The sequence below is a fragment of the Linepithema humile genome, chromosome 6 (assembly GCF_040581485.1).
Source record: "Linepithema humile isolate Giens D197 chromosome 6, Lhum_UNIL_v1.0, whole genome shotgun sequence".
NCBI lineage: Eukaryota > Metazoa > Arthropoda > Insecta > Hymenoptera > Formicidae > Linepithema > Linepithema humile.
In genome coordinates this window covers 22,936,393-22,963,286 of record NC_090133.1, presented here as the reverse complement: position 1 = coordinate 22,963,286, position 26,894 = coordinate 22,936,393, and the positions used below count along the sequence as shown (strand labels likewise).

The window sequence follows — 26,894 nt, the reverse complement described above, 5'->3', positions numbered from 1 at the left end:
GCCGAAAGGATCTCTCTCTCTCTCTCTCTCTCTGTCTCTCTCTCCCATCGCTCATAAATTTTCTATTTTTAGAAACTTGTTCCACGAACCCCCGGTGGACGTAATTTTGTAATAGGCCGCGCATAACTTCGTTCGGCGACTTTATAGTTACCGGGAGCCTATAATTTCATTTTTCTATAATCGAAACGCATCATCGTAATGTAGCACAACACTCTTGGACCTCTTTCCAAAGTGTCGTTCCGTCTCTTTCTCATTTCTCATATTACCAATCGTAATCTCCCTTATTCCGCATCGGTGGCATTATTTGGAGAAGCGAAATCGTGCCAAAGTTCCACTAAAATCAGAATTCTCGGGCGAATAAAATTTTCGTGCCGAGAGAGGATCACTCGGTCGGAAATTCGGCGGAAATCGCGGTTCACGCAATAACACAATTAAAATAATGGAGCCGATAAGTCGCGACTCAGCGGCGTTTCGACTCGATATCTCGTTCCACAATCGGCTGCCTTAAAATAGTGAATGACGTTAGATATTTATGCCTCGCGTAATTTGCGCGTCGCGCGCGATCTCGGCGAGCCACGCGCGGGCATCCGTTTCTGACTTTTATAAAATGCTCTTCGAATACGACGAAAGCTGGGCAGCGTGCAACGATCCGTCGTCGAGTGACAGCGTGATATTTAGATCGAGTCGATATAAAAAAAAAATCGAAGAATCATATTACTTTACTCGTGATTTATCGAACACGACGGAGTGAATCATGACGAGCGGTGGCGACATAAAATCACATTCGCCAGACTCCGATGCGAATGTCCCTACTAACCCTCTCTCACGTCCTCGCTCGCGACGAGTCGCGACGAGGGTCTAGACGCGTTATTTCACCCGTCGGAGCCCGCTCCGAAATGATATAGAATTTAGGAAGTTATTTAGTTATGTACGTCTGGCGTCCTGCGCTGGCTAGTAATCAGACGCCTGGCCTCCGCGCGAATACTATCTCTTTCTCTCTTTCTCTCTCTCTCTCTCTCTCTCTCTCTCTCTCCATCTTTTCTTCCCGCCCTTACCTCTTCCTCCACTCCACGTCCCTTGCGCTCTCGTTCCCCGCTCGGAGTCCCTCCTCGCCCTCTCGTCCGGATGGTAAAGCTCTCTCGGTAAATTCTTCAGGGCCGTCCGCGTTTCTCGGTGCCTCGATGTCTCGGTCCAATTAAATGTCGATCAAGGCGGTCCAAGGTATACGGACGTTCGGAACAAAAAGGGTCCGTTTAGCCTGCACGTTGAGAGAAAGAGAGAGAGAGAGAGAGAGAGAAAAGAGAGATGGTATAGGATGGAAAATATTCGCTTATCCATACATCCGCAACGAGACACACGAATTATTTCGACTTTAGAATGCAAATATCAGGCATCTTCCAACAAACGTGTTTATTCTAGTGAATAGATTTTGTAAGAATAAATTCAGCATCTTAACGTTGATATTATCTTGCGAATAATTGTTCATTATCTTATTATTCCGAATTTCTATGTTTTTTGCAACCTTTAAAAGATTGAATTGTTCTCTTTTTAAATGCAAAAATTAATTCAACACTGAAGCTGTTTATTACAGCCGACGATGATATTATTGCCCGGTGTGTCAACGATCATCGTGCGTAATGCGAGTCGCTAAGGTTTCAGCCGCGACGAACGGCCTAGGATCGCGCGATCGTACTTTTATTTCGTTCTATTTCTAAACGCGAAAATTACTCGCGTGCACACCACCACTCCGCGGAGCATGGCGCCATTCTTGACACATCGCACCGGCGGATGGACAACCGTTATGCTATGCGACGGAACATGGAAGTGTTGCTGTAATATATTGAGTCAATATGAAAGTATCTCACTATTTAAAAATATTGGGTTGCGTAACAAGTCATTTCCTATTTTCCAATGGTATTTTTTTTTACGTAGCACGCTTTCACGCAATGTGAAAATATCGTGATACGAACAGAACTTGATTTATGTGTTAGCCAGTGCGCTTTTCCTGACCAAAAGATAGATTTATCGAAGAAACCCGAATCACTTATTACACAAGCCAGTAGATTAATTTCCAGAGAGAAATCGTAAAATATTTAAATAATCATATTGTTGCGATACTTATGTGGCGCAAATGTTAGATAATTATTACGACACATTGTTAAACGATATGTAAGAATAGCTAAATGTCTTATAATTATTTTTCGAGTGAAAATCTGTCGATGGAATGTTACTGACGCACGTGGGATGCCTCGCAAAGAGGCGCAAGTACCGGCGCCCGCTAGAACAATGCAGCACGATAGGAATGTTGGGCTCGCGTAAATAGAATGAGACAAGAGTCGTCCCGCCCGAAAGATCGCGTTGTCACTTTTCGTTTCGACGAATATCGTCGCCCGTGATGCCCGCATGCATCTTCGTTACACGGCGTGCCGGAGCCTCCCCATCGTCGAAGAGGATTATTAATGAACGCCCGGTAAACTGCCTGCCGCCAATTATCGCTGGTAAACGACGTGCTTTTCCACTCGACGGGATTAACACTCGCGCGGACTCGTTATCCGCCCGAGTGCGAATAGCCACTTGAAATTCCGCGTATCGCGTCGATTAATCGCGACACGGCATTAATTGCGCCGCTCGAACTTGGAGAAATAATGATGCGCGCGACGGGATAAACATTTATCGAGTACCTGCGAAATTCGACATCTCGGATTACGGTTATAAATAACCAATTTAAGTCTTCGCGACTTTGCATGTGCGAGGTTAATAGAAAGATTACGAAAGCGAGAAAAATGAGTTTTCTAAACTTTCCGAGAATAATCGGCGCCGCTCGCCGAGACAGAGGAGTATGATTGACGACGCGCTGACGCGTTGTCACGCCGCGTACAACGAAGGAGCGGCCTCTCACATGGAAAATATTTTCAGTCGCAGCATTTTTATCCCTTAGCTGCCGCGATAAGAGAATGCGAAAAATAGAGAGAACTTCAATTCCTCCGTATTTCTAATATCAAACGTGTCCAAATATTATTACAACATACATCAATTTTCCTACGATTACAAATAGCATTTTTAAGATCTACAATTTTAACACACATACCGCTGTGATCGTTGAACACAATTAATATAATTATGTCATGCAATTACTTATATTTGCAAGAGTATTACTATGTTTAACGATAACAGAAAAACAAATTGCACTGGAAACAAATTAATTCTTTTATCTTTTAATTAGTGAAATTAAAATTGTACTAATTGTTATTGATTTTCTTGAATATGAAATAATCCAGCGTGAAAGTTAAAATATGCTTTGCGATGAATGTGTTAATGAAATAAAAGCAATGATAAAAAATATTTGTTATCCAATCACACGTTATTTCGTATGGATTCTTTCGATTTTGCGATTGGAAAGATGTTTTCTGTTAATTTTATTTGGCAGAAAACGACCAATTTGGCCCGGCCCTCTGACCCAAGTGTCTCCGACTCTACTTTGTAGAGGTATCGCCGGCGCCGATGTCAACGCTCCAAATTCCGAGGGAGAGCGATCGTCGTCGTTCTTCGAAGCGGCGGCAGCGCGAGCGGTCCGGTTCACGATTCCGCTATAATTCATCTTCCGCGAAGCGCAGAGACGTTTCGGGCTATTCTTGGGGCCGGCGCGGAATCTTTTTCAGCAACTCCCCGATGGACCGAGACGACGTGTTGGAACGCATGTCGGGAATGACCAATCATTCGAAACTTCTAGCTGTTTATGACGGTGCGTCGCGCGAGAGCGTGTATCTGCGTAGAATCGCGTAGAACATACGCGAACGAGTCTTTACAGCATATTATTTCATGGCGCCAGTGGTAAACATTTAGACGGCCGGCAAACACAGTTCTTATAAAAATACATTATCGCGCGTATAAGAACACGTGGCGCTAAATGATTCAAATCACAACTCAGCACTCGTCTACAAACTAATCAGCAGCCTTATCAACAGCATCGCGAGCGCCTCTGAAATTATGCTTGCAAATGAGAAATAGAAAAAAGAGGAAAGAATGAATGTAATCGAGCGTAGATCTATGCGGGATAAAAAGCGCTCAACCGATGCGGCGCGCCATTGTTCGCACCCGCCGCTAACAGCGTTTTGTGCACCTGTCAGTCAGACAACAGTGTCAGGACTCTCCGCCGGTTATGGAAATTCGGCTGGCATTAACGACGCCCGTCGTTTGCACATAGAAAAACCCAGTCAGTTGCCACCTTCGGGCGACGCGACGCAACGCGTTGCACGCTCGACGGACTCGGGGACAGCCGGGTGCGTAATCGTCTGCATCGCTGGCGCCGTGTCCCCTACTTAGCCTCTCATGGATTTAAATATATTCGATCAAGTCTCTGGCTGCGCATACGATTAACGATTGTTCCATAAAAACGAGGGACACACTAGGCGCATATACGCGCGGCCGTGGAAACCCGCTGGTACCAGCCCGCCTCTCTGTGTGTTCCGAGATATTTCTGCCAGTAGTTGCCACGAGGAAATACGCGCATTTAAGTCACGGCGATATATACTCTAACTTGAATTAATCTAAGTCGCGCGGAGGAGAGAGGAGGAAGAAAAACATGAGATGGAAATATACGCAAGATGTCGTAGTGCGAATAACTTTTACATTTACTTTTTTCAATAGAATAAAAAATTGCAACATAGCAATTGCAACAATAACGAGCAATTGCAAAATAAATAATAATGTTTCTATTTACGCGACCGCGCCGGAATAGAATTTTATTCGACCGAGGCCGTTCGGCGCGCTTGTGACCTCCTCGGAACGAAACGGATACACGGTACCCGATCCGTGCGCACCTCGTCCGTCCTGCTTTTTTTTCCACGCCGGACGCGAGGCTGCCACCGGAAGTCTCCACTTTGGCGAGACGCGAAAACTGCCTGGCGGAACACCTGCGACGACGATGTTGGCGGGCGCGTGAGCGTGGCGACGGCCCTGCGACGAGCCAAAGCGACGACTATCGCGACGGGCGACGAGGCACGAGGCGGCAGAGGGGAAGAGGTATGACGGGACAGGTGCGGCTCGTAACTTCCTGGATGATATCGGGCCAGTCCGGACGCGCGCGCGACCGGCGCTAACGCTGACGCTTACTTACGTTAGCGCTGGCGCCACTCGGATCCGCGCCGTAGGCGCCTGTCCGTCCCGGCTGCGTCCCTCCGTTCCCCGCTCAACCCCCTCCTCGTTTTCCGCTCCTTACTCCGCGCCGCGTCAGCATCCGTACCTCTTTGGCCCGCCATAACCCGCACGAATGCCCCCTGACTCCTCTCGCTCGTCCGCCGCTGCGCTTCGGCCCGAGTATCGTGCAAAGCCGCCGGCGAAAACGACGCTACCTTTATTCATGCGCACCGGGGCCGCCGGAAAAAGACACGCGGGATAGAAGAAGAGGGAACAGAAGGAGAAAGAAAGGAGGGCGAAGGCGGGACCGTGCATCGCCGAGGTGCGTGCATACGAAATTATACCGCGGCGAATCTAATCTTTCAGCCGCCTCGATCGACGATTTTACGTCGTGCCGACGACGCACGTTGCATCACTAAAGTTATGTCGAATGCACAGGCACGGAGGCGGGGAAAAATATGCCGATGAAAAAAATAGACGGACGTGTGTGACGTCCGTGTGAAATAATCGACCGAGAAATCACGTACGCACGCAATCGGACGTATTCGATCTGTGCACGCCGTTGCGACAAAGCAAATGATATCGGGGATTTAGTTTCCGAAGACGATCGCCGCTTCGAGTGTCGTGTTTGGAAGAATTTCGATGCGCCGAAAGAACTCGAGATAATGTATCGCGCTCTCGTTTTACGATCGATTGCTCGCGAGAGGCGAGCACATCGCGTCTAAATCCGAACAGCTTGACTACACAGCGGTCATCGTAGCGTAGATAATAAGGAGAAAATTGATTCTTCCAAGGCGGTGATATTTACAAATCGAGTTGCGGCATTGCTATATTTACACCTGCCACTCATGCCTTTTCAATTAACGGAAACTATGCAGGTAACGATTACATCGCTCTCTTGCCTTCGAGACGCATTCCGCAATCGCGTCTGACGCAATCGCGTGCGATACCAAACGGATTTGAAATCCGACATTGTTGAGACAACGCTAATTTATTCGCCGGCTATTACGTAAGAAGGAAGAAAGATGTGATGGTCCTGGCATAATTATCGCCTTCCAAATGCGGTAAATATTTTACCGCGAGCTACATTCCTCGCTTATCCTCGACAACTTGAAAAATTTTGTAAAATCAGCGCTTATTTATATCGCGTGTTCTTGTGGATTTTATAGGGTGAAAAGTGAATGAATTTCATTGAACTTTCATTTACTCCGACAAAACTTATCCGCGCGCTAGAAAATTCATTTCTCTGGCTCGTAATTTCGCAAATTCTGAACATTTTCGTAATCGCTGAACTCATATTGTCTCTTACCTGTTGCAAACTTTCTGCTATTGGTCGAGATACTGCGCACGTGTTACGCCGGCGTACAGAACGCCGCCGATTACGAGATCTCCGTTGAGAAGATCCCGCGTAAAGTACGTGGCTGAATTTTATTACTTGTACTCTTTCTCCATCTCATTTCAACGAGACACACATATCTGAAACACATGCCGATATGTTTCTCACATTGAATCGAAGTTAATGCATATAAATGTGTGAGCGGCAAAAAGAACTTTAGCATAACCATTTGTAATTCGCAGATTAGTTAATAAGAGGCAATTACTTTTTTACATTCGACGTCTTGGAAAAAACTAATTTATTCTACAAATGTTAATCGCTTTCGATAAAATATTTGCAACTTCATCATCTAATTTTTGTGACAAATATTAAAAACAAGACTTTGCACTCTGAATAAATAAATGCGAATACGAAATGTAAAAAGGACTAAGTAAGATTTTAGCAGAATAACTCTGTTTTTCAAATTCCAATTTCAAGAGACAAATTGTGAAGGCTCTTAAATGCCGTATGAATAATAAAACCTTTCAATTAATGCGGATGATCGAGTAATCTCGCTCCTTTGTATCTTATGCAACGCCAGGAAGACGCTTTGCTTCGGAAGACGACACAGAGTGGCGCGATCGGCACCACAAAATACCCGACTAAACTCTTCGGTCGTCGAGCGTCGACTGATCGCGATGCCTGCTAACTGTCGCACAATATGTAGCGCGTACACGCCGTGCAACGCGGACGGACTGGAGCCGACGGTCTCTCTGTTCGCCACCCCTGCCTGCCGGCCGTCGTCGTCTACTCATGTAAGGGCGGCCGGCCGGCGCGGAGCGACGGCGCGACGCGGCGCGAATCCGCGGCGACACGACGAGCGGAGCGGCGGCGCGCCAGTAACGTGGCGACGCGGCTCCTGACGCCGTTCGGCCGACACGTATGCGTGCCGATGTATACACATGTACAAACACGACGGCGACGACACGAAGCCGCCGTCGCTTTCGTACGTGTGCGCGCGACGCCCGGCACCGGCACGGTGGTGGTGGCGGCGGCGGACACGAGCGGGGTAGTTCTGGCGCGCATGCATGGCCAACGAGGACGTTGGGACTGCTGGTACACACACCAGGGTGCTTGACCGAGTCAAGCCAAACGACCGACGACGACTTCGGTATATACGTTTCGGGGGACTTTTCTTGCTCCCGCAGCGGATAAACAATGTCATTTGCAGCGGCGGCGGCGGTGGCGGCGACGACGACGACGACGACGACGGCGGCGTCGCGTCCCTTCGCCGCTGTTCGATATTCGCGCGCCGAGGAGTCGGAAGAGCTGCCGCGATGCATCGAGATCACCGCGATGACTTACAATTAGAATTAATGCGTTTCGTATGCACAAACGTGGCTTTGATTAAAATTATACAATTGTCAACCGTCGTAAAAACTGTTTCCCGAAATCAGATCTCGCATATTTCACGCTATGTTACTTTCTTCTATACGATTGATCAAACATGTTTATTTTTAATTATTCATTAAGAATTAATTTCAAATTCTACAACCGTTTTTAGAGAGACTGATGTTTTATTGACAATATTTTTACTACAGCGAATGGCGCCGCTTCTTCCTCTTCTTTCGCCCCGACGTCTGCGAGTCGCGGCGCGATTCGATTCGGGTAACATTAGGGTGATTCCCGATTCGATGTATACTTTTAAAGCCGGGGTGCTTTACGACGCGCGAATTAAACGGGCGCGTGAACGCGATTTCCTGCGTCTTAATGGCGGGAAGCGAGTAAACACCGGTACCATTCTCGTTTTCGTCGTACTGTTTAGCCGCGAAGCCGAGCTCTATTTCCGTCAAGTGTACGCACTCAAATCTCCCTTCCCCTTTCCGCGCAGATCATAAAAAAGAACCACGGATAATGAAACGAATGGGATGAAACGTACCAGAGGCGATTATTAGCGTTTCTGCTCGCGGAAAGAATTCTTGTAAGAATCTGACATTTGCTAAAAAAGGACTGCCACTTAAAATGTCCAAACATCCACCTTTCGCGAATTCAACTTTTCAATGTAATTAAATATGGAAATGGTATTCGATAAAATTCAAGTGTACATTCTTTTTTCTAATCTTCCTAGGTCGCTTGTTTAAGTTTTTGATGTTGAATATTAAAAACTTAAATATGCGTAGGCTTCTATCTAAATATCGTAATACTGCAACCATATTAGCTTATTTATGTTCCTGGAGATTAAAGAGCGCGATTGACGTTTATTCCGGTCCGTGCGTTCCGACCGGAAATTTCCGATCATACGACCGTTCGGAAACCGCGTCGGCGGCGCTCCGGCACCACCGTTAACGACGGACGTCTCTCCGCGCTCCGGGACTCCGCAGCGCGTTCGGGACAACAAGTTAGAAAAACGGAATGACGCCGTAGTGTCAGGACATCAATTCTTTCGTAATGACACGAACGCAGCCAGTCGGTCGGACGTCCGTTCGCGTCCGGTGGCGGAGGGAGCGGTCGGGGCGACGGTGATGATCCGGGTCCGTCCGGCTCCGGCTCCGTTCTCCGTCTCCCGTTGTTTATCAAGTTCCCCTTCGCATAACAAGCATCAAAACACTTGGCGCCCCACGCTGGAGCCGTCGTAGTCGCACCACCCGTTCCCCTCCGGGGGTGCTAGCCGCTTCTCTACTACTTTCCGCGGATGTTGCTGGGGGGGTAGGCGCTCTCTCTGGCATGGGTTAAAACGGCGGGTACACTCCCGGCGGGAGGGGGTATTATCTCTCTCTCTATCCACACCAGGCGCCGTCTATACCGGCCCCGAAAAAAAGAATGAGTTATCGTCCTGGATCTAGGAGCGCAGTGATTGCGATCACCGGGATTTCCCCTGCTTCCCGTTGTAAACTGCGCACGATCAACGCGGAAATTATAGGGTTGCTGTTTGAGGGAAATTAAATACCATAGGTTTCGCGCACGGGGACCATGAAGGAAACATGTAACTTAATAATTGATAGCTCGTACTGCGAATAATGTGAACATTTTATACCGAGAACAATTTAATTTTTTTCATTATTTAAGAATAAATCTTCCGAAATTATTTTATCATAAAAAAACAGAGATATATTCTCCAAAATTAAACCATATTTAACTCTAAGCCTTTTCATTAAAATTGTGTTTCGATTTAATAAAACCAAATATATATATATATGTTATGGACAAAGTGATAAATGAGGCACATGCATAATGCTCGAAACCAGTCGGACAGAGTGATAAATAAATAAATAAATAAATAAATAAATAAATAAATATATTTATTTAACCAGGCAATATAAATATAAATAAATAGAAATAAATAAATAGAAATATATATATAAATATATATATATTTATTTATTTATATTTATTTTTATTTATATTGTCTGGTTAAAGCGATAAATTAACAAATATTTATCACTCCGCCCGACTGGTCTCGGGCATTATGCATAATGCCTCATTCATCACTTTGTCCATAACATATATATATATACTGCACACTTAATAAGATCACACTTAATAAGATCAAAATGCAATCAAGAGAAAACTCTACTAATTTGCAGTCGACCTTGTCTTCAATAAATAACACCGTTCGATTATTTCTCTTTCAATTATTCTCGCATATAGTTTGCGATGGCGCTATTGACGCGTCTAGGAAACAGGGATTTCGGATGACAACGCCGTGGAAGGGGGGAGAGGATGAATGTGAGTGCATCGTGAAAGATGGAGAAAGAGGGGGCCGAAGATAGAGATGAAAGGCGTTCGCCCCCGGCAACGCGGTGTCCCACCCCCGTGTGCGTCGTGGCGTCGGTGCCAGAAGAAGTATTCTTGCATTGGTCGTCGTCATCGTCGTCACCACATCACTGTCGACTGGCCGATGCTGGCGACGACGACGATGGCGACGACGCCGCTCCATGCTTGGCGTCGAGGTTAGCGCCGGCCGGTCGCTCGGATCGGCGCCTGACTGTCTCTCTTTCTCTCCGTCCCTCTCGCTGGCTCTCTCGGTTTCGTCTGTCCGCAGTTGGAAGAGAGCGGCCGACGTCGTCGTCGTTCGTTCGACGGCGACGACATGGCTCTGCCAGCCGGCTGTCGCCGCCCGCGCGACTCCAACCCTTCGCTCCTCCGAGTTCCGGTTCTCCCCTGCGCACCTCGCCGATCTGTTTCGCCGCGCGAATGCGTTTAGATAATGAAACATCGCTGTCGAAAAATCGCGCTACACCGCGCGTTACAGCTTCGACGAGCCTTGAAATTGCCGCCGCTTCAATGCGATCTCTAACGCCCACATTGTCAAGGCGTTATCATTGTAGTGAAATGTTCAAGTTTACTTTTTATAAAAATGTATAGCTGCCTGCGGTATACGAAGATATTTTCTTGATTAGATTATATTAGTCGACTGTATGACTGATGTTAAGTGCCGAGCTCGGCGCATTTATCAATGATATGCGATAACGTTACAAACTTAGGCACACTTAATGTTACGCTGTTATGACTTATCGCTTTCGTTTAACAAGAGCTTCTTTTTACATATCCACATATTTTTGTTTTTCTCATAGAATGCAATCGATCGTAAAGCACCGCGTCGCGCCGTCGGGGCCTGCGGCGAAATTCCGGGGCCCCATCGTCATAACAAACAAGGCATCAATCCCCGGCAACTGACGTTGCGGCGCGCGCCACAAGTTCGTGTAATTAGATCGCGTTCCTGCGTGCAACAGAAACCAGAACGCGGATTGTTTCGTAGCTAAGGGGCCAGTCGGATAATGAGACTTTACGCCGAGCCGGCGAGAGGTTCGCTCCGATTGCCTGCCGTCGATCGCCTGCCATCATCGTGGAGAAGTCGGCCCTCCGAAACTATCGGGGGTGATGTTTTATGAAGGCAATCCTGGTCCCGGCGCCGCTGCTGGCGACGCGTACACGCTCTCCTTCTCTCTGATTTCTGTCTCTCTCTCTCTCTCTCTCTCTCTCTCTCTCTCTCTCTCTCTTTCTTCTTTACCATCTTCCCCGGTGCCGGCCCGACGTGGCGTCCCTTAACCCAAACCATTATCCGTATACCGCACGATTATAGGGCAACGGGACCGACAAACAGGCGTGGGCTAAATCCATAGGCGCCTCTAAAAAGGGACGTTTTTAATTCTTACAGAACTTCTTGTTTACATTTAATTCGTTCGAATTGCTATTTTATAGTTGTAACAGCCTAATTTCACAGCTATCATCAGAAAATATCTCAGCGGTGAACATTTAATTGAAATTAATTAAAGTTTTTTGAAGAATCGATCTCGATATTTATTTTCATTCTTAACAAATATTTCTTCCAGTTTTAGGAATGCAAAGTGTGCCAAAAGAATAACCGATATGATCGAAATTTTTCAGGGAAACTAAAAGATTTTGTATATCCAAAAAGATTCTAATTAAATTCATACTTTACAGTCAACATCAGTCAATCATAATCTAATCAAAAATCTTCTTTGCATATCATAAACAGCTAAATTGCTGTACGGAATATACGTTTTAAAATTAAACACGACACAATAATAATCCTTGACGTTTATTTGGAAGAATTGATCGTTAAAATTTTATGACGTTCCTATTCTTCTCATTAATCGACTTTGGAAAGGTGCAAAAACAGCAATGTTTCCGTATGACAAAATGTCATACTATCATTTCATACTATCCGAGTAAAGAGTTTCTGAACGAAAGTTGCGTCGGCTTCCCGAAAATATTACTTTTGGCGCCCATGCGAAGCACCCCCGGCGTAGCCGTTCTCCGTCTTGCATGCGCCAGCACATACGGGTCCTCAACTACGCAAACAAACCCGTGCACACACTCGTGCACCGGCTAACAATCTGCCTTTCCAGCCGCCCGTCGCGTTCCCGGCCCTCGTCGTTTGCAACGCGCTACCAAATCACCGCCAGTACCTTCGGATTCCCGTCAGGCCCTATCTTCGAAGTATTCGAGCCTTAGGCTATTACCCGAGCTTCACTGTATCGTACTTTAACAATAATAAGAAAAAAATGAACACTATAATCTGCCGTTAAAATAAAGGAACGCAATTAACCGTTGGAGTTGCTTTTTTATAGCTGTAGTAGCCTAATTTCATAGCTGTCATCGGAAAGTACCGCGGCTATAAAACATTAAATTTGATGAATTAATTAAAATTAATTAAAGTTAATCGAAGAATAGATTTCGTCTATTTTCAACTTTAACATATTTTTCTTCAATTTCTTTCTAGAATTATTAATTCTAGGTTGTACAACATGAAAGTTTGCCGATATTCAATCAATTGACAATTAATTGTGTTTAGTAAAGTTGATATAAATTATATTTGACATAAAGATATTGTGCTGTTTTATTTTATTCAATAAATGAGCTGTTTTTATTATGGTTAATTTTTCCACAGAAATAAATAGCACTTGCAAAAGAAGTGCAAATTTTTACGTAAATTGGGACATAGTGCAGCTGAGATAAAAATGTTAATTCGGTCTTCAGAGTTTTCTGTTAGCAAAAAAGCTATATAATAATTATATCCCAAAAGAAACAATTCTCCAATCGAGAAACAGTAAGAGCAGGATTTAAACAATTTATGCAAACGCCAAAAATTTAAAAAGAAAAATAATATTAATCGTGATTGAATAAACTTTCTTTTGTCAACGTTTCAATACGACAACTTGATATGATACCACTGATATGGTAATCTAATATTTCGACAATTCTGTCGAGATAAACTTCAAATCGGTCAAGGGATAATATTGCTTTAGATTCAACTTCAACGCACCCTGTGTTATCTACCGCGTTACCTTCGAACGTAACATCGCGCAATTGCAGCTGCGGGGCAGCAGGTGAAGCGCAGGTGAAACACCCACGCCTCAGAGGCCGCCGATAAGGCAGCTCGCGTGATATTCCCTTCTTTTACCTGGCCGCACCTCCGGCCTTACCTCAAGCCGATCTCGTTCTGAATGCATCAACAACGCGATAGCTTATTCCACAGAGTCAGAGTATCGTCCGCTCCGGTCGGCCGCTAACAATTTCCAGACGGATCCGGCGAGAGCGCGTTACGTAACGCAGTCGAGTCCCGCTGGCAAAACCGATAAGATTGCTCCGGCAGATCAGCGCGAAACAGCGCGTAACGTAACGACAACGGCAACGACGACGCCTAAGCCACGAGAATGTACGTGGGCCACGCACAGGCCCGCGCGTCCGCTCGCATTTAGTCCATCGAGAAGCAAAGCGGCGCGCGGACACGCCGACGAGGGCACCGAGCGAACGAGTGAGTGTCGCGATCGTGTCTTCCTGCCGTCGTTCTACGACGATCCTGCTCGGGGAACATGGACGAGCCGCCGGCGGAAACGTATTTGGGCCTAGACTTGAGCACGCAGCAGGTAAAACGCGAAAGCGGACGGCATCGCGATGCGTTTCGAAACGCGGTGAAATAAATAGGCTATGACATATGTAAGACACGAATGTAAAACAACACGTAAAACTTGCAGTGAACGGTGTGTTAACATGTAATCCAAACAAACGTCTAAAAGTTGGAAAACGCATCCTTCAGTCTTGTAGATTCTTCGTAAACATCTTTTGCATTTTAAATTGTGAAATGAATCGTAAAGGTGTAATCATCGCAATAAAGCGTGGCATTGCCGGCGAACTCGCGCATTACAGATGTTTCGGGCTACCACGTGGAATTGCGTCGATCACGCGACGCAACGGTATTGACACAACAACACAGCGCTTTGCACCTTTATTTTAACGATCTCGGAAACCCTACGACTATCCATTTACGCGTGCAAAACGTTGCACATTTGTTTCTGAAAACTATAAATTCTGTTTTTTTTTTAAACTAAATTTTGTAGATTGAAATTGAATAAAATAAAATTGAAGTGAAAACTTTGATGCGACAGAAATGTACAAAAATAATTTTAATATTCGTGTAAATAAATTAAAAGATTTATTGTTTTACGTTAATAATATAAAAAATTGAAGTCACTGAAATTGTATCACTCTGAGAAAAAATCTTTCGTGAGAAGACATCGTGGAAGAATTTGCAATTAGGCTTGATATATTGGCTTGCAGTTGCATGGAATATTCATAATTAAGCCAATGCATGCGATATAAATCATGTTTCCTTGGAATCATGCGGTATCGCACCGGATATTACTGGGAAACAGTAATTAAAACGCGGAATCTAAATACTAATTATTTATGTGAGAATTCATAAAAATGCGTGAAATCTTTTAAAATATATATTTCTTTAAATTTATTTTTATTCGATTTATCTCGATTTTTTCTTTTAATCGCTATACAATTTAATTCTAAACGCTTATTTCATCTTCGACGTTTCTATTCGCACTTTATGAGTGACAGTCTTAAGAAGTATGTTTACGAGTTTTATTAACTGAAATAGAGATAACCCGAAAGGCTTCTCGATGCGCGTGCTAAGCGTTGCAAATTGTGTCAATACGTTGGTTGTTTCGTAAGGTATTCGAGGATCTACGCAGAAAAAAACACGAACACAAAGTTGAAGCGAGACGTCGCCAGGCGCTCTGACGTCTGCGGGTCACTATTATCTAATAGCGCGATAACACGAGCTGTCGGCGAATATGCGCAAAGGAAAGCGTATCTACGAACTGATGGAAATGCAGTGAGACAGAAATATCAAGGCGATAATTAATATCGCGGGGCATGTTGACGTAAAAATGTGCGCACGCGGGAGTCTAATGTCTAAGTACCACGCTGCACCAGCGAGCGATAATATAAATAGCTGCATATTAATATACATCTTTATTATGATAATATTTATCTGAAAATATAATTATAAAACTAAATTTTCAAAAAAATTAGTAGCCACGCTTGTGCACATATGCGTATCGTTATAATGATATAATACCGTTATAAGATTCTATTGCTCTCTCTTGCTGCGTATAAATAACTTTCTAGATAAAAAGAATAAATGAAAAATTATCGTATAATATTTGAATATAATGGCGTGAGCTATTAAAGATAATGTCAGATATTCATGCTAAATTTTTTCTTTATAAGTTTATCTTAGAATTTAGAAAGAAAATAAGTTGGCCACCGTGATATTTGTAAGAATAATTTTTTATATCTCTCTTTAAAAATTTCAAATATTCTTTCAGTTGAAAGCGGTGGTAGTTGACGATAATCTGGCCGTCCTTCACGAGACCAGTGTACAATTCGATAATGATCTACCGGAATTTAGGTACGTTTAACGGGTCTTTGAGCTAAAAAAGGTAATTCTGCATTTTTTTAATACGCGTTGTTGAATGTAATACGCGAATATTTTGACATTGCAGAACTTATGGAGGAATCATACAAAACAAAGAGGAACCGCACGTTGTCGTGGTACCGTCTTTGATGTGGATTAAGGCTTTAGACATGATACTTGATAAATTGCGGGTATGCGGTGTTGATTTTAGCAAGGTAGCAGCCATCTCAGGATGCGCGCAGGTAACGCGTAAATAGGCGACTATATTAAATCCCGATTGATTGAAAAATATATTGGATTGTGCAATAAATAATGTCGGATTTACAAATAAATCTATTTTTTTTTGTCGGACAAAATGCAGTTTGATTAACATGTAATTAAATATTCGTTTATCAAAGATGTAATCAAGTTTTTTGCCCATATCATAATTCTTTAAGCGTGTTGCATAAAAAAACGATAACGCTATCTGTAAGAAAATTCGAAATTATTATTACGCAATCCAATGTTGTGAATACAAGTATGCTGAACATGTAATATACTTCTTTGCATATTTTAATTTTACGATCAGCAACACGGCACGGTTTATTGGGGCAAAGGCAGTCGAAGTCGGTTACAACGTTTGGATCCCATAAAATTTCTGCACGAACAATTCGCCACGTCGTTTTCCGTGACTCATTCGCCCGTGTGGATGGATTCTAGTACGTCAAAAGAATGTAGCGTTTTGGAAGAGATCGTGGGTGGCTCTCATGTAAGCATCGCCGTTTGTCTCTCTTTTTGCGCGGAATAAGGACAGATTATACAAATATACAGGAACCTAGCGGTATATAAATATATATATGTTAAAGTTTCTATAAACGCGTTATTGGCTAACATTAGCTTTCACGCGCAGTTATTTCCGCGATGTAAAATATCTTAAACGACCGACAATTATAACTGCGCGAGGATGAATTGGCTAAATATTTAAAGTAGGTTTAGTATACACAAGAGTCAAGTCGACAATGTTTGCCCACGCGGCGTGTGATTTCAGAAATTAGCGGAAATAACAGGTTCGCGGGCGTACGAGAGATTCTCGGGACCGCAGATAGCGAAAATAGCACGCACGAAGCCGGAAGCCTACTGCAACACTGAGGTATTACCCTACTAAAAACTCGTGGCTTCTCCTTCGAAAAAAATGAGAACGGCAATCGACCGAGGTATTCGTTACGTATGGTTATACAGATTGAACTGTACTACAATTGTGTGTCGCTTCTGGATGTGTTTTTACGAATGGATGTCATTTTACGAAGTGTGTGAACTTGATGCATTTATCGTAACAATTAGTAATCGAGTTTGCATTAACTTGCTCGTTGACTTGCTCGTATGTTTACGATTGATTAATATAGTTTATCTTTCGATGAAAATTACAAATTTTATACTCTCTGCGACGTAATCGCCGTGGTGTGATTTAACGCTTTTAATTATATCTCGATGATCAAAGCTATGCGTCATACGTTTTATGCGTCGTCTGAAACGCGCCTAGGCTAAATTAATTATTTATATGCGTTCTATTTTTTTCAGAGAATCTCATTGGTGAGCAATTTTCTTGCCTCCTTATTCCTGGGCGATTACGCGCCTATCGATTGGTCGGACGGTTCGGGTATGAATCTGTTAAATATTCGTACAAAAGACTGGGATGATCTGCTATTAGAGGTAAAATAATGTATGCGCTTGTAAATATATATATATATATTATTGCATTAGGTTGGACCACATAAAATTGCCGATATTCAATCAGTTGACAATTGACCGTGATTAGTAAAGTTGACATCAAATATATTTTCCATTGTGTTATTAATTAATTACAAAGATATTGCGTTCTTTATTTTTCTTTGTAAATGAGCTGTTTTTACTGGTTTTCGAAGAGGCTTCTGTTAGCGAAAGAGTTATTTAATAATTATTAAAAAAAAAACAAAACATTTTTTAATCGAGAAGCAATAATAGCAGGATTTAAACAATTTATTTTATCTAAAAACGTCAAATTAAAAAAGATATATTATTTAATATTCAGTTGAAAGAAAAACATTAATGCTAATCGTGCATATTTTAATTGAATAAATTTTGTTTTGTCAAAAGCACAGCGTTTTAATACGGAAATTTAATGTGGTACAATCTAATAATATATATTTGATGCTCTATAATGAGTATATTATTTTTGCGCTTATTGTTTGACAGACTTGCGCATCGGGACTGAGAGAGAAATTGGATAAGCCTGTTTCGTCATATAGTAATATCGGTCCTATCTCGCCTTATTTCGTAGAGAGATTCGGGTTCCACGAAGAGTGTAGAATAATCGCATTTACTGGGGACAACTCAGGTTCTTTGGTGGGTATGTAATATCTCATGTACTCTGCGCGATATGTTTCTATCAATATCACGATAATACAACTCTAGATAATTGTTATACTCACGATAAAAATGACGTAGGTATGAGGCTAAAAGAAGGCGATATCGCTTGCAGTTTGGGCACGAGCGATACGTTATTCTTGTGGTTGAACGAACCGAAGACCATAACAGACGGTCACATACTGTGCAATCCAGTAAATGATCAAGCTTACATGGCATTACTTTGGTAAGTGCTTTCTACTACTGTTACGGTAACGATGTAAAAACGACGATAGTTTCGTTTTGCAGCTTTAAGAATGGTTCCCTGACACGCGAGAGAATACGGAACGAGGCTGCGCAGGGCAGCTGGCAAATATTCGACGAACTGTTAGAAAGCACGCCGCGAGGAAACTTCGGCAACTTTGCCTTATACTTCGATACGCAAGAGATTCTGCCTTTCGTCATCGGAGATTATAGATATAATAAAGCGAACGACGAGATCTCTCGATACAGTTCGAAGGAAGTGGAAGTGAGAGCTCTAATCGAAGGCCAATTTGTCGCAAAGAGAGCGTATGCCGAAGACTTGGGATTTGTCATTGGCAAGTAATCTGTAATTTCGTTTTATATTCTGCAATTCACAAAAAAATCAAGCCGTCCTTAGAATATGACGTTTCGATTTTTGCGAACAGTGGTATATTCTTATTTTGTGAGAGTTTCTGAAATTTTTTTTTTATTTCATGCAGGACCTAATACGCGAATAATCGCAACGGGTGGTGCGTCTATAAATAAAGCTATATTACAAGTGCTTTCCGACGTTTTCAATTCACCGGTGTATATCTCGGTAAATATAGGGAGAATAATTTTCGTTATTATTCAGTATAAAAGTATTTCACGTTTATAATCTGATTTTATTATAGGAAGCAGTTAATTCTGCTATGATGGGTGCGGCGTATCAAGCGAAGCATGGTTTGTTGCGGGATAAATGCAGCTTCGACGAAATTACAAATTGCTTGCCCGAACTGACTCTCGTAAGCCAACCTTACGATGATGCCGAATCCGTGAGTATAACAGAGGAAATGAATTTTTGAATATTTTTCATTATCATAATTGATAACGCTATTCAATTCTTTTAGATTTACAAACCTATGACGCTGCGTTACCGCAAAACCGTAGATCAGATATTGAAGAAAAGAAACGAGCAGAAGCATGTGTAAATTTTGTATATAATTTTGCCTTTGCACTGAAACTGTGATGCTGAAAGATCGTCTCCGCGCTCGAATGTCATAGTTTCATTGCAACAATAAAATATTCTAAAGAAAGAGGCCTTATCGCGATATTTTAAAGTAAATACAAAGCGATATTTGTTATGTTTTTTGGCAGGTTAAAGTTTTCTATGCATATATAATTGTAATTGCGTACGTGTGTCATCAGAAAATTATGTACATATTTAAATAATGGATAAATAATTGTATGCAACAAGCTGTCGCAGGTTCCGCTCCATTCGCTTGCAAATTTCGCTTTACAACTATCGAAACCGATCGACAAATTGTATACCTAAAGATATTATCGACTATGCTTTATTAATAGATAGAAATTACTTGATGAATCTTTGTAAATTCAATTTGCCGATCGATTTTTCGCACTTACAATTAGTTACAAGCCTAGTTACGCTCACTGCCGAATAAAAATCAGCTTGTGCCTTCCTTTTTTGAAAATTATGGTTTTATTTCACTAATTTGCTACGTTGTGATATCCGAAATGTAAATATGAGATGAGATATATTTTGTGCTGCATGAAGTATGAATTCGGCAGTGGCTTGTCCAGATAATTGTAAAATTTATGTTAAAATTGCAATCAAAAGCAGCTCTTTTTGCAGAGTGTATTTTATTTAAAACATCTGTTGAACGATGTTAATTTTAAATTTAATTTAATTTAACGATGTTCGACGAAAAAAGAGAATGATTTAATGTATCATAAAAGCAAGTGCTTGATTGCTGTGTAAGCAATTGCATCAATAAATAAAATTCTTTTATCACATCAACAAACTGTTCATCTAAAATTGTATTTTGACAATTTATTTTTGTAATAATAATAAATATTAGCAATAATTCGTACATATATGACTCATTCAAAGTTTAAAATTTTTTACTATTAAGACAATGAGAAATTAATTTTATATTTTATTATTTTTTTGTAAAAATATAAATCGCAGACGAGAATGTGATTGTTAAAGCACAGTTTTTAGCAATTATATGATAAATATTGATGAATAAAAAACCAGCAAATGTAATTATGCAAGTAAAATGAACGAATTCACTAGCCGGTCGTTGTATCCTAGCTAAGTATGTCCTTTCAGCTGTCCTTACAGCTGGACAAATTAATATATATATTTTAGTTATTGTGAATTATTATACATTGTATGTGTATGTTGATTACTGTTTTATTTAATTACGTCCATTATAATTAAAACAGTAGAATAATTTGCATAAATAATTATTTATAAATTGTAATAAATAATGAATGAATGAATGTTTTAATAAATATTTTCAAATATTTCATATAATAAATATTTAACAAAATGCAATAAAAACAAATACAAACTATAATTGTGCATGTGTGTGTTACTACAATTATGTACATTCATCAGAAATGCTCTTAGCAGAAATAAAAGTTTGAAAGAAGAAAATCATGTTACCAATTTCTTCTTGAAACAATAAGCATAATATATGAAAATCTAGAAACAATTATACTCACCAGCTAGTATATTGCAGTTTGCTTTACTCGCTGCGAATTGTGTAGCTGGTCAAACCGCTCTGCGTTCATCAAAGAATTCGAAGAAATTTCACCAATGAGTACTATCGAACATTATTGATTCACGGATTCACATAAAAGGTGTCGATTACACATACACACAACACTATTAACAAAAATTTACACTCATCACACTTTTAACGGGTAAAATTCGCGATTAATCACGCAGCATTTTACGTTCTGCGTTCCCGAAACCGAGGTGTTGCAAGAACAAACTTGCGGAAAACGGCGCGCGTAGCAATTTGAACATTTCGAAATTCATTGGTGTACATCCTTAAATCTATCTAATAAAATCCAATAGTAATTCAGCTCTTATGAAGCATTTTGTTCTATCAAAGGCAACTATTGGTCATATTCACAAAAAACGTAACTGTGAGTTATCTACTTGTTTGTAAGAAGAGACATGATTGGTAAATACAGAAGTATGCACCAATCATAGTCAACTGTTACTCAATTATAACCGTGTAGTTTCTAAGCGTACCATTGGTTGCGCCTGAAAAACACAACGTAACCGTTGAGTGATAACCGCTTGTGATTGGTGCATACTTTTAAATCTGCAAGTATGTATAGTATTTTTTCCGGGGTCTTAATATTTTTTATGAATTAATTATTAAGTCAATTATGTAGTTAAGGCATTATATGTAAAATACACATTACAATAATATTTGCTCATATTATTCTTTATCATCGGTTTAGCTGTGCGATTGCTAAAACCTTGAAAAGTTAGGGTTACATAGGAGATTAAAATTAGAATTTTTATAAAATAAGTTAAAATTGACATTGACTTGGCCAAGTTTTAATCTTTATTAATAAATAAAACACAAGTTTCTCTGCAGTTTAATTAAATTTATTATATTGTTATTGAAATGAAAATATAGATGCTCTTTGTGGTTTAATCATTTGATTTATACACTGGTGTATAATCTAGATTTGATTTGGTATTATACAGTCATACACACACATATATTTAATTGTAGATACTTTATATCAAAACGACTCTACAAAACATTTTAAAAATATATTTATATTCGACAACATACATAGCATTCATTTTCATCAATCACTTCAACTTCTCGCATGAATAAAGTAAAAAAAAATTATACTACTTATGTATCATTTTGTAGAAGATAAACCTATATCAAATGTTACTTAATAAAAAATTGACACCTGCGAAAATGATCAAGCAAATAATTTTGCTAAATTTACATGTTTCAGTAATAACATTTCCTTTAGCAAATAGACATTTTCTATATATTTTACAAACTTTAACATTTATAATAAAAACAGCAAATTAAGAATTTATAGCAATCTAAATAATAAAAAATTTCATTATTTAACCTCTTGCCAATTTTTCTACCGCAGCACTGCTTCTTATACTCAAATTTTATAACATTATGTATAAATAAATATAATCGGTATCGTAACAAGAAAATGTACATAATGATGTATGAACATTAATTCATCCATGGAAAATGGTATCTTTCCGCACATTCTGTGCACATATATGTCTTTAACGTTCTGTTACAGCAAACAGAATATCTGCGTACACAGTCATTGAATTAGTATATCGATTTCTTCAGATGGCATAGTTTTATGTCATGCAAGAAATAGTTCTATTACACGACAAAAGTTATTGCCGTTTTAGTGTTCACATTCTCGATTACGGGAACAACTTTTTAAATCCGATAGAGCAACAACGGTGCGTCTCAACATATTGCAGCTGACGGAACAACGACGAGTGATAGAAGACCATCGGTTTTGCCTTCTGTCATCACCATAACGAGACGATGCAACTGAATGATCAGTATTGCACGATGGCGATTCATCGTGAAGTGAGGCGGACGATGTAGTCGTCGACAATGGCAGCAGAGTCGGTATATCCGTTAGGCAAGACTTCGCCGCGTTGTCGAGATAACAGTTACCAACGAACAGAATCGTACGTCCTATGAGCATAAAATTCAACCGACACAGTTCCTGAAACGAGAGAACTTCAGGGTAGCATCATTTTTTAAAGCTTCATCGCTTATCGTCGTCTAACTAAAATTTAACAATGCTGAGAAAGTTTCTTTTAAAATAATTGTACTCACCTGGATGCTACATGGTAAATCCCAGCTACACGGACGACGATCTGAGGTAGAAATCCGTCAGCAATCATTCGTCATATCTAGACAAGTTTTAGCTTCGCTGCGTTCATCAGCCAACGCCTCGAGAATATCCAGTAAAAGTTCGCGGCTTAATTGTTTCAGACTTGGAAGCCTTGCAACCTGAAAAAAAAAAAAACGATACTTTGTATGTACATATTTCAACGTTAATAATGTCAACATATATTAAATGCGTAATTCTTACCTTACTAAAATGATGAACTATTAGATTCAGGGCATATTTCTTCATATCAGTAGCTTGCATCCTGTCGGCCGCCTCTAAAATCTGTATAACATTTTCGAAAGTAACGTTCATTTCAAGATTCTGTTTACAGAACGCCTGGAGTCGATTGTTCGTAAAACCATAGAAAACCGGCGCGGTAAACAGATACAATGAGTCCTCAGGAGGCATGGAAACGTCCGCATAATAAATGTACCTCAGCAAGGAGTGGAATGATTCCGATGATGGTATCATTTCGCCGATTTGTATCTATGTAAAAGTTACGTTCATATTATTTTATTCTTTCCTTATTTGTTTAATAATGAATTTCGTGATATCTCAATTTTTTAAATTGCTCAAACTTACATTCACCATATTGTTTTCGGGCATGAAAGACCGAAACATCGCTTCAAAATAACTACATCGCGCCGCGAGGATGGCCTTATGCGCTGGTATCGGTATGCCGTCCAGTATCAGCGTAATGTCGCAAAATTCCCGACCGCTGCTCTTCAAAAACGCTTGCATGTCTTGCTCCAAGCTGGTCCCTAAAACTTTGCGACGTAAGAGACAACTTTGAAAGTATGTGTGTAAGTATGTACAGTAAAACATGACATCTACCAGTGACGGACTCGTATTCGTATTTCGTGAAAGTTCTGGCCTGCGGCATTTGTCGTCGTCTGATGATTTCCACCATGAGAGGCTGATCCAGAGTCTCAAATTCTTGGCTCATCACGATTACATTATAGTTATTTTCTTTCACAACGAAACTAAGGCAAAACTCTTTTATGAAGTATAACTTCAAGTGCACAGCATTGCGCAATGCCTCTAAAACGTTCGCGTGGTTTATAGTCGCCTCGAGGTAATTGATGCACAACTGTTCCAAGCGTTCCATGGTGAATTGCACGGCAAGACGATACACATCCATCATAAGAAGTACAATGTGATTGCTCTGAGGATCTTCAATCTTATCGTCAAACCGCTTGGTAGGATCGATGCGATCGGTGTAAATGTAGTTTAGTACCATCTCAAAAGCCTTTGGTACGGCGTCTTTTAATCTCACCTACAACAATTATATTTATAAAGATACTAAGATGAAACGGAGATGTGCGATATTTTAGTTCTTTGTGTTTTAACTAAATCGTACCTCCAGAAGAGGCAGCTCTTTCATAGACATTTGTTCCGCTTGTTGCTTGTGCTCTCTTTTCTCACGCGCTTGCCGAATACGCGCCCGGAGAAATTGCGAGCGTGCCGCCACCATGGCTATGTGCGCCGGTATCTTAGTGTCCAGCTCGCCAACTATGAATTCCACGTCGCAGAAGAGACGGCTACTCAGCAACTTGCCGAAGTCATCGTGCAACGTGCATTTCGGATACGACGAGAACTGGAAGCGGTACATTTCGGCGGAACGTATGTTGTTGTCCACGGTACCGCCAAAAATAAACATTGCCTCCCCAATCACAGCGGCGGCGTGAAAAAGTCGACCGGATGGTACCTGTACGATAGCACATGTTGTAAAAATACCGTGTATTATTACAGGAAAAAAAAAAGTATCTGCAGACGCAGATTGTCTACCTGACTGTCAGTGGACGGCAAGATGACATTCCACGTTTGCGTATCGAGATCGTAGCAGTGGAGATCATTGGATAAAGCTGAGTCAGCCGCACCGCCGAAGACGTAAAGATGTCGATCGAAGCTGACCATCGTGTGACCGTAACGACGTGCGGGTGGTGGCGGCGCACCACGTAATATATGCTCCGTTGATATACGTGTCCATCTAGGAAGAATAAATTTATTAATTACAAAACTTTCGTGCGAAACTGTGAATTGCGAGATGTGATTTATTGTACAAAATTTACCGTCTCTCCTTAAAATGAAACTGGAAAAGACTGTTGGTTGTCTTAGCGCCGCTTTGACCGCTGAAAACAAACATAGAATCTCGGGCTACCGCGACGGGGAAATTGCAGCACGTTGGTGGACGCTCACCCTCTTGAACAACTTCCTCCCATATTTTGTGATCACCAGGCTAGTGACAGGCATATCGTTATCGAATAAAATTGAAGCGAAACATTCACATTATGATTCTGATTATAAAATTTTAATAATATTCATTATATATTAATAGAAACATTTATCAAGTATAAAACATCCTACCGACAATGATATTGTCCACATATCATTCAATCTGGCATTGCCATCGTAGCCTGCAAATATCCATAATTTATTATCATACACAGCAGCACCATGAGCAGATCTAGGTACCGGAGTCCTATAAATACATTAATGTCTTTGATAGATATATTTAATCTATTCACAATTTAATATTAAAATATTGAACTCATAATTCAGAAATCCATAGAAATACTAAAAAGCAAAAATAAATATCAGACATCGTCGAAAAAGAATCTTTGTGGCATGTAAATATTACTTACAGTCCAATAAATTTCCATTCTGTCCACTGGCCAGTCTGGAAGCGATACTCAAAGAGATCATTTTTATTACTGAGATTAGAATTGGAGTGTATATCTCCAGTATAACCACCAAACACAAACATTGACGAATCGTGTACAACTGCAGAGTGATGATAGCGTGGCGCAGGTGGAGTTCCTGTTGCGAATGCTCTACCCCAAGACTTCTCTTTCACATCACAGCGTAGTAAATCGTTCAACATTGTTTTGCCATTATCACCGCCAAAAACATAAATTGCATCTTTGTAGGCCACGATAGTATGTTTGCTGCGTCTGCAAAAAGTAAGTAATTAATCAGATTATATTGTTAATAGATATTTCTTGCTAAAAATGCATGTCACGCTCAAACCACTAAACATAAAAGCATTAAAATTGTTATTAGATAAATACATTAACGAGGTCCGAAAAGTAATAACTATTCAATTCTAATTAATCTCTTTAATTTACCTGGCACCGACGAATTCGTCGCATTCCGGCATACGTTGCCATCGGTGCACCGTCTCGAACGGTCCGAAATCCAATGTCAGACACTCGGCGGTTGCCATGTTATCCATTTTGGAGTACTCGCGAGACGGTATCTCATTCATTAGGATGGACTACCCTCTCCTTATAACCTATGCGCCCATTCTTGTCGGCATATTTCATTCGCGTGAAACGACGAGGCAAACAGGACAATGAATGTCCGTCGACGTTACGCGTGTCGAGACAATGAAGAGCACATCCGCTTCAAGCCATTGTAGAATTCAAGCGACCGAGATCGCTCCGCGAAACGGAGCGTACAAGTGTCAAAAACATGTGTTACGCGAGATTGAATCAATAACTAGCATCACACACGCCCACCCTAGCGTAAAAAATTTCTTACGTCACTGTTTGCCACCACCACCGCGCCAACACCACCTATATACAAGGCCTCTCCACTGAAGTCATGACGTCATCACTAGTAGGCCATTTGTCGTTCAGTCTTGTAATGTAAAACGCACCGCGCACACTGGCATCAATGAAATTTGCATGTAGCTATATGGCTTATTGAAAGAGCGGTCTATATATATCCTTGCCGAGTATTAAATCGACAAATTTCTACGGTAAGAAAAATCTGGCTGTTCGCCGAGTCTGAACCGATTTTGAAAACTTCATATGAGGAAACTGAGAAACTCCTAACAAAAACAGACACTCTCGCAATCATAATTGTTATGCGTATTATTTTTTC

At 41.2% G+C, this 26,894-nt stretch overlaps 3 protein-coding genes across 8 annotated transcripts in view; 1 reads left to right on the top strand and 2 right to left on the bottom strand.

Moving 5' to 3' along the window:
• The window catches only part of Dad (Daughters against dpp), a 55,496-nt gene extending 48,293 nt beyond the window's left edge, over nucleotides 1–7,203 (bottom strand). Inside the window, exons 1-2 of one of the 2 annotated variants that reach the window (XM_067358292.1) lie at nucleotides 6,994–7,203; nucleotides 6,446–6,612 (exon numbers count right to left, since the gene is read on the bottom strand). The gene's annotated coding sequence lies outside the window, so the exon portion shown is untranslated. The remainder of the gene's footprint in view (nucleotides 1–6,445; nucleotides 6,613–6,993) is intronic. The other variant, XM_012368260.2, reaches the window with a different exon arrangement.
• A 6,252-nt stretch (nucleotides 7,204–13,455) lies between these two features.
• On the top strand, nucleotides 13,456–20,241 carry LOC105672961 (xylulose kinase-like). 3 transcript variants are annotated; one of them, XM_012368257.2, is made up of 12 exons: nucleotides 13,462–13,845; nucleotides 15,601–15,683; nucleotides 15,778–15,931; nucleotides 16,258–16,437; nucleotides 16,717–16,818; nucleotides 17,247–17,378; nucleotides 17,901–18,054; nucleotides 18,153–18,297; nucleotides 18,360–18,649; nucleotides 18,794–18,891; nucleotides 18,968–19,108; nucleotides 19,184–20,241. In XM_012368257.2, exons 1-12 carry the CDS (start codon nucleotides 13,792–13,794, stop codon nucleotides 19,262–19,264), a joined length of 1,614 nt encoding a protein of 537 aa, XP_012223680.1. In that variant the 5' UTR covers nucleotides 13,462–13,791; the 3' UTR covers nucleotides 19,265–20,241. The 3 variants fall into 3 exon arrangements, with proteins under 3 accessions (XP_012223682.1, XP_012223680.1, XP_012223681.1); XM_012368258.2 differs by lacking the exon at nucleotides 13,462–13,845 and having other exon boundaries at nucleotides 15,615–15,714; XM_012368259.2 differs by lacking the exons at nucleotides 18,794–18,891; nucleotides 19,184–20,241 and having other exon boundaries at nucleotides 13,456–13,845; nucleotides 18,968–19,107.
• Nucleotides 20,242–21,686: 1,445 nt separating this feature from the next.
• On the bottom strand, nucleotides 21,687–26,661 carry Lztr1 (Leucine zipper like transcription regulator 1). 3 transcript variants are annotated; one of them, XM_012368325.2, is made up of 12 exons: nucleotides 26,135–26,661; nucleotides 25,772–25,960; nucleotides 25,652–25,686; nucleotides 25,374–25,423; nucleotides 25,079–25,245; nucleotides 24,795–24,996; nucleotides 24,367–24,714; nucleotides 23,841–24,282; nucleotides 23,589–23,773; nucleotides 23,208–23,492; nucleotides 22,949–23,125; nucleotides 21,687–22,835 (listed from the first exon to the last, which is right to left on the bottom strand). In XM_012368325.2, exons 1-11 carry the CDS (start codon nucleotides 26,272–26,274, stop codon nucleotides 23,006–23,008), a joined length of 2,163 nt encoding a protein of 720 aa, XP_012223748.1. In that variant the 5' UTR covers nucleotides 26,275–26,661; the 3' UTR covers nucleotides 21,687–22,835; nucleotides 22,949–23,005. The 3 variants fall into 3 exon arrangements, with proteins under 3 accessions (XP_012223748.1, XP_012223746.1, XP_012223747.1); XM_012368323.2 differs by having other exon boundaries at nucleotides 25,374–25,488; nucleotides 25,652–25,960; XM_012368324.2 differs by having other exon boundaries at nucleotides 23,589–23,767; nucleotides 25,374–25,488; nucleotides 25,652–25,960.
• Between the last annotated feature and the right edge of the window lie 233 nt (nucleotides 26,662–26,894).